Source organism: Camellia sinensis, chromosome 11 (assembly GCF_055761805.1).
Source record: "Camellia sinensis isolate YWXY chromosome 11, ASM5576180v1, whole genome shotgun sequence".
Taxonomy (NCBI): domain Eukaryota; kingdom Viridiplantae; phylum Streptophyta; class Magnoliopsida; order Ericales; family Theaceae; genus Camellia; species Camellia sinensis.
In genome coordinates, this window is record NC_138971.1 from 56,749,237 (window position 1) to 56,761,253 (window position 12,017).

The 12,017-nt window shown below is 33.2% G+C and overlaps 1 protein-coding gene across 1 annotated transcript; it reads left to right on the top strand.

Annotated features, from left to right (window-relative positions):
- Nucleotides 1–520: 520 nt before the first annotated feature.
- Nucleotides 521–11,794, top strand: LOC114286149 (ubiquitin-conjugating enzyme E2 variant 1A). The gene is made up of 5 exons (XM_028229245.2): nt 521–821; nt 1,979–2,118; nt 10,860–10,985; nt 11,292–11,418; nt 11,553–11,794. Exons 1-5 carry the CDS (start codon nt 782–784, stop codon nt 11,609–11,611), a joined length of 492 nt encoding a protein of 163 aa, XP_028085046.2. The 5' UTR covers nt 521–781; the 3' UTR covers nt 11,612–11,794.
- Nucleotides 11,795–12,017: the final 223 nt, after the last annotated feature.

Genomic DNA, 12,017 nt, shown 5'->3' on the forward strand with positions numbered 1-12,017 from the left:
TTTAACTAAAATAGTATGTTCCAAACAAGCAACTTATTTATTTATTTATTATAAATTATCACATCACTTATCTACGTTTTTATACATCTTTTCGTAAAAAATCAATAAACTAAAAAATAAGCAAACTCCAAACTTCTAAGACTGTATTTGGTTCATAGATTTGGGAAGGGAATTAAAAAGAAAAAGGCGAAAAAAAATAAAATATGAATAAAATATATCTATATTTAATGGGCAAATTACATATACCCCTCGAGATTTAGCAAAATTACAGATATCCCCCTGAAGGTACTATTTGCATAACAAATTAGGGGACAAATTGTTATGAAAATATAAACCTCAAAAGGCAATTTATTATGAAAATATAAACCTAGGGGTATTTGTAATTTCCGAAATCTCAGGTGATATCTGTAATTTAGCTAAATCTCGAGGGAAGTATATATAATTTACCCATATTTTAATATATTTTTACACATTTTTTTATTTTTCTTTCTAAATTTCTCTTCAATTTCATAAACCAAACATAACCCCATGTGTAAAATTAGAATATGGTGATTGATTAAACTAGACGCGCAGAGGAATAAGCATAGACCCTCAAGCACGGAATCTTTTTATCCAAACTAACGCCGTTCGTTCAAGAAATTCTCGAAAATGGCAGTACTGGAGGACTTTGAAGTTGTGAAGTGTGTAGTTAGTATATGTAGTCTTTATCAGGGACCATTTCTTCTTCTCCCCAACCCTCTCTGTCTCTCTCTCTGTCTCTCTCTCTCTCTCAAAAATTCAAATGCAGCAAGAAATGGGCTCAGAGGGATCAAGGGTTATTGGTAAGTTTCAAAACCCTAACTTTCTCGCTCTATCCTTCTTTATTATGATTTGTTTCCGTATTTAACCTGTAATTTGTGTTTAATTTTGTTGCATTTGTGTTTTTGAGGCTTTCATGTTGCTTTGCTTCTGTAATTTTTGCTTTTGTTTTGTTTTTTCCCCCTCATGTATATATTTAGTTATTGAAGAATTAGGGTTTATTAGGTGGGATGTGATCAGATTGATGTTTTGTGAATTGGGTTGATATTTCTGACAGTTTGTTCCTTGAATTTCAAATTATCAGCGATATGCTTGCCCTGTTTAAATTGAAGATTGTGGATTTTGTAGGGTGTGAAATAATAGGAGATACTATGAGTGAAGATTATGTATTTGATGAATTTTTAGGGCTATTATATTTTAGGGCATATTCATAATAGTCTATTGTGAAAGTAGTGAATTCAACAAAAAATAAAATTATGGAAATGTGAAACAATAAGGCTCTCAGTTTGGATGGAAGGAAACTTGAGGGGAATGAAAATGTGATTCCGTGTCTCCATGATTCTTCTATCTGGAACAGATTGAAACAAGAAAATGATTCTCGATTACCTAGCCAAACTGGAATCACTTTCCCAATTAAGTAGGAAATTATATCCTCACGTCCCCATCCCCATGATGTTCTCAGATTCCAACTTAATACATAAAAGACGAAATATGTTGACTTTAATGAATTTCCTTTTTTTTTTTTTTTTCGTCTTTCTTTGTTGTTGTTTTTTGGAAAAATTCTTGAATTATATCAAATGCATGTGTCCTGGTATTCCTCTAGTTTAGCAAAATAGCAAACGTGGACATTGGTGGATCAATATGTTATTCGCTTGCTTTTACTTGCGTTAGACGTCCCATTATTTCTCTAGTTTTGTATTATATTTCAACAATGGACCTTATACACATGATTTTTCTTTCAAAAACTGCTGCATCATTGAGATGGATTGTCTGCAAATTAGCCTGTACACATAGTTTCTATGTCAAAGTTGTAGATACCAAAGATCTATGAATATACTATGCTAATCTTCATTAGCAAATGCAGCTATTTGCTGGAACTTCTGCTATTGTTATTACACATTACAGAAATTTGTTTGTAACATGAATTTTAGATTTAACTGCAATATGTATTGATTTTCAGTTCCTAGGAATTTTAGATTGCTAGAAGAACTTGAGAGAGGAGAAAAAGGTATTGGGGATGGAACAGTTAGCTATGGAATGGATGATGCTGACGATATATACATGCAGTCATGGACTGGGACTATCATTGGCCCTCCTAATGTAGGTTTTTTTTTTTTTTGCAATCTTTTGATTTACCTCCCTACAAATTGCATATTTGTAATCTAGAATTTTAGTTTCACCTTCAATGTTAATTTGCTTCTGAATATTTGTTGGTTTTTGTTTGTTTGTTTGTTTGTTTTGTTTTGGTTTTGTGATTGGTCTCATGATCATCTTGTGTGTTGTTATGATACAACTTATTGGTCTTATATATTAGTAACTGTCAACCATAGATTTATTTATTTTTTTATAGTCCGTGACACTTGGTATAGTAATGGATGGGAAATGTAAACTAATGCACTTTTGATGAATAGATATTGAGACTTGAGGATGAAATTTTTAAATCATTTGCTTGAACTGAAATGGACTCAAATGATAAAAAATACACTTCATGCTGACAACTGTAATAGGTAAGGCCTATTTGGGAGCCTTGAGAGTTGGACTAGTTAAGCTTATACACAAAATTTGTTTCATCTGAATCTACTTGTGTAAGCTGTTTGTCTACAAGTATGTGGGAGAGAGACTTGGTGAGGGATAGAGAAGCAAAGAACAATGATAAGAAATTAACCATCTAAAGGAGAACATGAGAATTTCTTTGCATTGCAAAAAATAAAATAGATATAATCTAGAACAATAAAATTGATAACTTTCTGTATGCTTCACCTATATACTAATCAAAGAAATGAGGAAGCAGAGTCATGGAACAACTTCATAAGCATTCATTATATTTGTAGAATAGAAGAAAAGAAACATATATAAACATGTGCAGGTGTTTGTATATATGTATACTAGCATGCTGCACACGCAATGTGTGTTCAATTCAAAAAAATGTAATAATATAAGAATAATGATAAAGAAAAATGCACATATAGTATGTGTTGCTCATGTGGTAAGAGCTTGCTTTGCCAAAACCATGATCTTGGTTTCAAATCTTGTCGTCTTCTTTTTTACATAAACATCAACTTTAGGGGTATTTGGGGAAAATAAAAAATATAAGACACAAATGTGTCAACACCACCAACAACCTTGACTTTATATATTAGAATAGATAAAAATATACACATATATGCATACATATACGCACACTCGTGGTAAGATTCAGACAAAAAATGTTTTCTTGGAAAAAAACAAAAAATTTAATTACACTGTGCATACCACAACTAATACACCTGAACTATTACTTTTTTCTTCATATCTACGTCATTTACTTGTTCAAATGTTTCCACTGCATGCTTGACTTGTGAGGCTCTTGGTGGGTTTGCATGGCATCATATGTTTGTCAATGAGCATTAAAATTTATCTTTGAATTATGAACAGCTCCAAGACGTGCTATACCTTCTCCTAGAGCATCGGAATCCCACATGATTGCTACTAAAGTCTCCATACCACCTAACTTGAAATTAATATTCATATACCTTTCTAAATTACTAAGTCATCAAGACTTAAATGGAAGGTCACTTTAGCATTCTTGCAATTATCACACAAATACATCCATCAAACCCAAAAGAGAAAGAAATTGACAGCTGTTGTACATGGACTCTTCTATTTCCCCCCACAATACTTGTGGCCACTAGATATGACTTGGGTAAGGGTATGGGATGTGTCCAACATTCGTACCCAATTTAGACACTTGGATCCTTTAAATTTGTTACAATATATGAGAAGAAGAAACTCACATTTGCTAGTAAAGCAATATTTTTAGCCTCTCTCATGAATTAGATGTAGAAATTTCCTATTTTTCTTGAATCCTATTCAATTTCAAGTATATTTCTATATAATTTACAACACTACGACATTATATAATATGCAATATATATGTGTATATGTGTTACGACCCAAACCCTCCCATAGAGGTTTGGACCGTAATCGGCCAGTAATCCCAGATTACCTGACCTCAAAGACAAAATTAACAAAAGCATTTAAGTATTAACGGGGCCAGAAATGGAAGCAGAGTATAAAATTCATCTGTTGAGCTATGCATACATGCCAAGAACGGAAACAAATAAAACATATCTCATATCAAACTTACAATATTTACAAACAATCATCTTATAGATACATAACCTAAGATCAAAGACTTATAACATAACAAATTGTACAAAACCAAAGCTTCTCGAGCTTGGCCAAAATAAAAACTAAAAACTAAGGCCTTGACGCAGAGGCGTAACTCGAGTGGCTTTACAGAAAGGATTAACTCCAAAGAAACTGCTAATGCGGGACTTCCGAATGCTCATCAACAAACGTATATATAAACGGAGTGAGCTGGAAGCTCAATGAGTAATCTCTATGTAAAGAGTTAAATGAATGAGTCTCATTGCTAATCAAACAGTATAATTAAAACTTGTTTCGAAAACACATAGTAACAAATACAGTTATCAAATCTTTCATAGCTTAACACATTGCGAAGTGCCTGAAGGCCTTACTTTACTTATCGAAACACCATGTAGAACATTCATATAGAATTACTTGTTCGGAACACCCGTATTAGTGTCTCATACAGAACATCACTCATGATGACTTTTGCGGAACATCACAAAGATGCCTTATATGGAATGCAGATTGATGACTTATACAGAATGCAGAACATCATATCTGATGATTTATATAGAATGCAAAACATCACACTTGATGGCTTGTACAAAACATCACTTTGATGACTTATACTTGATGAGCTCATTCAGAACGTCTTTTATGTGTAGATACCATACAGAACGATTGCTATTGGGGTCCTACAAAACAATCATCCAAGATAGACATCATATAGAACGTTTACAACGGTTCAATAACTTATACAAAATGTTACTTACGGATCACAGACAAAATAGTAGTTACCGGATGTTCAAAACACATTTTCATAATCGTTGTTCAAAGGGAAACTCATTCATTCTTTAACAAATCTCATTTTTAGAAATCTTATCACATTGTATACAATTCGGAGTTTCAAAGCATAACTTAACATCTCAAAGTACTTATTTGAAAATCTTGTCATATCTCATAACTTGAACAAAGTATAGGTGTTTCATGTTTCATTGTAAAGCAAAACTAATTCCAAAGTAGTTCATACAAAAATACCATTACAAAGACGTTGCTCACCTTGATTAATTCGATGGTCCACTTCAACGTTTAACCTGCACATTACGCATAACCATACACATTGTAACATTTATTTGAATCGAATAACTCTTTCTTATCTCTTCTAATTCAATTACTTATGTTGGTTTCTTACTTCTTAATCCTCAATGATTCATAATTCATATGCTCAAAAAGACATGTGGATGAAAATTCGAACTTACAACATTTTTCAAAACATGTTGAAACAGAAGCCTTCGCTTGAGCCAACTATTGGTTGCTCGAGCGGTCACAGAGATTTGCAAAAGTACTGGATGGGTCTGATGTGCGCTCGAGCCAACTATGTGTCGCTCGAGCTGAGGCAAAATATATAGTCAGTTTGCTCAAGCAAACCTTTGGTCGCTCGAGCAATTTGCAAAGACTGCAAAAATGCTGGGTGCTCGTCAAGTTCACTCGAGCCACCACTTGGTCTATCGAGCGGTTTGGCAAAATTCTGGGTTTTCAAACTCAAAGTTTGAGCTTCCAAACACCATTTCAAAAGCAAAACTCATGCATGGCTTGTTCTTTAAGCTTAAAAACTCTTCAATAAACATAAATATGTGATCATTTGCAAACCCTTTGCTCAAACTCATCAATTTAGCAAAATTGAGTTCAAAACTTTCATGCATGTAAGATTTACAAATTCTTCACAAAACTCATGAATTTTACAAAGTTGAGCTCAAAAGCTCCATACATGTAGGAATTTGTAGAAAATCAAACTCAAGGATAAAGAAGTATGCATGCATGTCGAAATTAACTCATAAACTCAACCTATTCATGCATGCATGTAAAGATAAAACATTTTTTTTTTGACATCTTTAACAAAATACATGCAAAAAATCATATATACACCATGAACTTAGCTCATCTTCAAGAATTGAGGGTTAGATTCTTACCTAGAGTCTTCAAACACACTAATTCTTGCACTATCTTGACCAATCTAGCTAAGATCAACAAGTTCTCCTTCAATCTCTCTCTCTCTCTAAGGTGAATTCTCAAATTTTTGCACTCAAAGTAGAAGAAATGAGCTCAAGGATGAGCTTATGTCACACTTATATTGCTAGGATGGCTTAATACATCAATTAGAACATTAGACTAATTAAACACAACTTAATTAATCAAACTGAATCAATTTTTAATCAAACTTACCAATTGGTTCTAACAATTCTAATTAGTCTATTCATGTAGCCAATTTCGGTTTTTGAAATCATTTAAGCCATCAATTTTGAACTCTGAATAGAAATCATAACCGATAGTTTTCAAATCAGACACATGCACAAGCTAATTACATGGCACATATCACAATTAAAATTTAACACATAATTAAATAAATGTAATCATGATATGCATGTTAGGGTCATTACAATATGACCCGTTCTTGTACCCATATCCCAGTGTTTTTTAAGGCGAAAAGCGAACTGAGGCGACAAGATCTCCTAATGCCTAAGCGCGAGGCGAGGGCTTCATCGAATCGAGGCGAACACAAAGGATATTTTTTAAAAATAAGTATGGACAAAAATATAAATATTTTCAAGAACCATCATGCATTTATCATGCTAAATATTAAATATCCTTAAACAACACAAAATATCCAACAAATCTGACATTCTAAATACTAAATATTGATAGAAAAACATCAAACATCAAACCAATCAACCATCCCAAATAATTCTTTCCCGTTATTTAATCAAAAATCAATGCAATGCTTTAATAATTTTTATTATTCTCTTTATTCAATAATGTGACACTTATCTTATTATTAAAGTGAATTATATTTTAAATTTTAAATTTTTATTAGTTCATGACATATTAATTAGTAAGACAATGTTATAAAATTTATTAGTCTGTATAATATTTTTCAGCAAAATAATTATACAATTAACACAGCAAAATAATTATACAATTGTAAAATTAATTGAAATTTTTTTCAGCAAAATAAATAGAAGAGAAACAGAACAAGAATCAGGGAAGGAAAAAAAAAAAAAAAAAAAAAAGAAGCTAGAACCACAATGAAAAAAAAAAAGTGAATAAAAAAAATAGAAGGGAAAAAAAATCTGATGAGAGATGAAATAAAGGAAAGAAGAAGAAGAGAGAAAAAAAAAAGAGAGACGAAGCAGGAAAGATGAAAGAAGAGAAGAGGGAGAAGATGAAGCAGGAAGAGAGAAGAAAGAAGTAGGAGAAGAAGACTTACCTTAGAAACGATGTCGAAGAAGAAGAGGAAGCAAGACCAGGTTCGTTTCTCTCCTCTCTTTCTCTACTTTTCGTCTTTGCTTTTCGCTCTCCTTTCGATACCCCCAGAAACTAGGGTTTTACACTCAATAAATAGTAGAAAGCAATTCTAAGGTGCAATGCATGTCCACAAATAACACAAAATAAGGAAAAATGAAGGGCCCAGGTCGTAGAAGCAAGAAGCGACGCTTTGTTTTGCCTTGCGTTTCATCACCTAAGCCTCGCTTCACTCGCCTCAACCTCGCCTCTCCATGTCGCCTCGCTTCGAACCCTATGAAGCGCAATAGCCTCGCCTCACCTCACTTCTCGCTTAGGCACGCCTCTAACAACACTGCCATATCCAATTTTGGATACGTGTCACAAGATCCTAAAATTTAAATTTATAGAAGTCTGACGCTTGGATATATGCTCGCACCTAGTACTCATACCTGAGTCCATGTAACATAGATTGACAACATGTATAATTCCATGTACCTAAATTCTTAAATCAACTGAAAATGAACCATAAATTTGTCAAATTCAACTAACCAATCAAACTCTGTGTGTGTGTGTCAAATCAAAAGCAAAACAAAACCTCGAATATATTAGTGTTATTGAGAAGAAAATGAAAAAGAAGAAAATAGAGCAGGATCAGGATCTGATCTACAAGTGGCAGGTGCAGATGAGTGGAATAATGCAGATGGGAAGAAAAAACCTCGAATATATTAGTGTTATTGAGAAGAAAATGAAAAAGAAGAAAATAGAGCAGTGTGAATATACCCAAATCAAAAGCAAAACAAAACCTCGACTATATTAGTGTTATTGAGAAGAAAATGAAAAAGAAGAAAATAGAGCAGGATCAGCATCTGATCTACAAGTGGCAGGTGCAGATGAGTGGAATAATGCAGATGGGAAGAAAATTGTTGTAAGCGAGTACTATTTTTATGTGCAAGAGAAACCTGACTAGGTGAAAGCTTCCTCCCCTTAATTTCACACGCAGCCCATTTTCATCCTAAATTGGGTGGATGAAAAACCAAAAAAGTGTTTTGTCTAGGGTTACCAAACTAAGACTCAATTTGATAGACTAGTAGTATGTATGCTCCATATAAGTAGAACAGGTTCTGAGGTTTACTAAAGAGCCCTTTAAGTTAGAAACTAAACTATAATACTAATTGGACCTCATATTGGGTACAGTCCATAATAGAGAATGGCACTCCAGAGAGCTTTGTTTATTGTTGCTGTCGTTGCATTTCAACCTAAAGATGTAGAACAGCTGTAGGGAACTTAGATTAAAGCTGCTTATAATTGGTTTTGTTGTAGGCTTTTAAGGGAAAAGAAGTAAAGTTCTGTTTTCTGGGTTCTCTGTCATAGATTTTTTTTTAAAGGGGTTTCAAGAGTGAAAAGGCCTGTTGGAATTCACATGGTTTCCAGAAGTGGCAAATTTCTAGATTTTTGGACTTGTAGTCGAAGCTTCTGGTCAATAACTAATTATGGATATAGGTGTTTGGGTAGAGGCCAAAACGTATGGGATGGGATGGGTTGGGTTGGTTAGGGCTTAATATGATAGTTTGGGAAGAAAAAGTTCTACCCTAAGGAAAAGGAAAATCACCCAACACGATTTCAAACTATCGTAAGATCAACTTCTCTTGAATAGAAATATTACATGCATGTTAATAGATGTAAACTTTTCCTAATTGTATCAAGACTATTACTCACATAAAGAAATTAAGAAAGTTTGACTAATTAAAATATTCTAGACCTACAATGGACCACATATACAACCCAAAAACACAACTTGACCAGTAAAACTACTTGTGGACAAAAACTACAGCCATCTAAGGAATCCAACAAACCTTTTAAAAAAAAAAGAGTCAAATTAGCTATAGACATGATTGCACAATGCCCATGGTGTGTTCCATGTGATATTTTGAATTTGCCCTTCTTTGCTTTCTCTGCATCATCCTATGATCCCATTAAAGCCCTTTCTTTTACGAGGACACTTTTAGTCACCTTATGTGTATGTATCTTACCCTGATGACTATCCTTATAATCATTGCTTGCAACACCTATTAGTATTAGTAACTCAGACTCTAAATTGCCTTTTCTTCTAATGATAACTATTTCCTTCAGCCAAACCTTTCAAATTATCATTTTTTGAACTCAAATATCTTCTTATGCCATTACTGCACTTGTTTGCTTCATTTCCAGCTGAATGTTACTATGTTCAATAATAACACTTAGGCTATGTTTGTTGCCAAATTAGATTGGATAGAATTATGAGTACGGTAAGATTGAATAAGGGGATTACTAGTATGGTGGTATTAGTTTAGAGATGTAAGATAAGTTGTGTGTTTGTGCACCATTGTGGTAGTATTAGTTAGTTGAGATTAAATTTATGAAATTATATAAAAGCCCTCATTACATAAAAAGTGATTTTGTTGTTTTCGTAAAATGGGGACATCATGGCCTTTACACCTCCAATCCCATGGGATTGGATACCCAAGTCTCACATGTGAATGCTAATCCCCCTTCCTTGGAGGGGTTTCATAGTCTCATTGGAGTCCCATGCCTTGTTATATGGATTTAGGTGCAGGTGCCGGGTGCTTATATATATCTAGAGATCGAACTCATTAAACCATAAATTTAAGAGTACGCAGACTCGGCAAAAAAAATGTCATATTTTTATGTTGTTAATCAAGTATGTAAGATAAAATAGTGCTATATGTAACTTATAGTGTCAAATACATTTATAGCAATTATACAACAATATGTATATATAATAATAGTGTTATATACAATTATATAATAAGTATCTGTTGAAAAGTATCCGACACATATCCCATACCTTTGTCTGAGTGTTGGGTGTCCAACATGGGTATTTGATTTATTTTGAAGAGTCCGTGTAACATAGGTCCCATGGTATTTTTTCAAAATAAACATGATGTTTGTGGACCCCGCACAGATTAACAATCAAATTCCTCCTCAAACTCCTAGGCAAACATGGCCTTAGGACCTTGAGCCTCTCTCGGTTTCTCTTCATTGGCATATTCTCTTTTATCTTTTAAAATAAAAAATGAACTTATGTTTATGATATTGATGCAATTTTGGTTTTTCATATTAACTCTTTTATCAGCGAGCATTGGCCCAAGTTACTTAACAGTTTCACACGTTGGGAAATAAATAATAATAATAATTATAATAATAGGTAAAATAGCAAGTCACCATTATTACCTTTTCTTTTTAATTTAGCATTTTTTTTGTTTATATGTTCTTTTCTTTCTTCTTTTTATTTTTTTTTATTTTTTATTTTTTTATAATAATTCAAAAGCATGATTATGGCATTGATATTTGTTATAATTGCCTGGCATAGTAGCATTTGCTGAAATAGAAACATTGATGTTTTTATGTTGATTGATGCTGCTTGCCAGACGGTGCACGAAGGGCGCATCTACCAGTTGAAATTATTCTGTGGTAAAGAGTATCCAGAGAAGCCACCAACTGTGAGGTTCCAAACTCGGATAAACATGACCTGTGTAAATCGGGAAACTGGATTCGTAAGTAAATAGCTCCCTTTTGTTAAACTGCATTCTTTATTTTGGCTTTTCGGGTTTTTGAAAACAAAAATAATTAGTTCAGGTTTGTTTGTGAAAATAGATTTTGAAATTCAAAAATAACTTTTGGTGTTCTGAAAAGTAATTTGTTTTAGAATTTTTTTCCAAAAATAATTTTAGGGAACAGTTTGCCAAACAAGCTTTTTAAAAAATGAAAACATAAAACAAAAATTAGAAACACAACCAAAGAAGCACATAGTATTCCATGACATGCGTAAAATAACTGTATGGGTGGTCAAATTTTACCAGGTTGAACCTAGTGTTTTCCCTATGCTTGCTAACTGGCAAGGGGAGTACACAATGGAGGACATATTATTGCAATTGAAGAAAGAAATGACGTCTCCGCAGAACCGGAAACTATCCCAGCCTACTGAAGGTGTGTCGGTTTTATTTTTTCTTTCTTTCTTTTTTTTTTTTTTTTTCTTCCTATCACCATCTCTCTCTCTCTCTCTCTCTCTCTCTCTATTATGTTATTTAGGATGATGTGAGCGAAGAGTGTTATATTTTCAGGCAATGAAGAGGCAAGGATCGATCAGAAAGGACTGGCGATGAGGTGTTGTATTCTTTAATTGAAGGGAGAAATTAAAACAATATATTGTATAGAAATTATGTAAGTTAGACAATTCCACTTCTGCAGCTCAGTTTCTTCATCGTATTTGCTTCTGTTTAAGGACTTGATTTAACAGATCAATCCTCAATCTTAGGATTGATTGATATTTTAACATTTCAATGTCAAATGTGGTTGTTGAATATCTTGGACTGTCCAAGGGACTTTATGTCTGAAATTCTGTGAAATTTCTCTTTATTGCTTACCAGTGAAGAGTAAGCATGTCTAAGCATGAGTTGATGGTGGAAGAGGAACCAGGGGCTGCTTGCCTTAGAAATTAGGGCTGGTTTGACAATTGTTGTTTTATTTTTAATGATTTATTTTTTATAATTTTTTGGTGCCTATTTTTTCTTGATTGAACTTTTTAC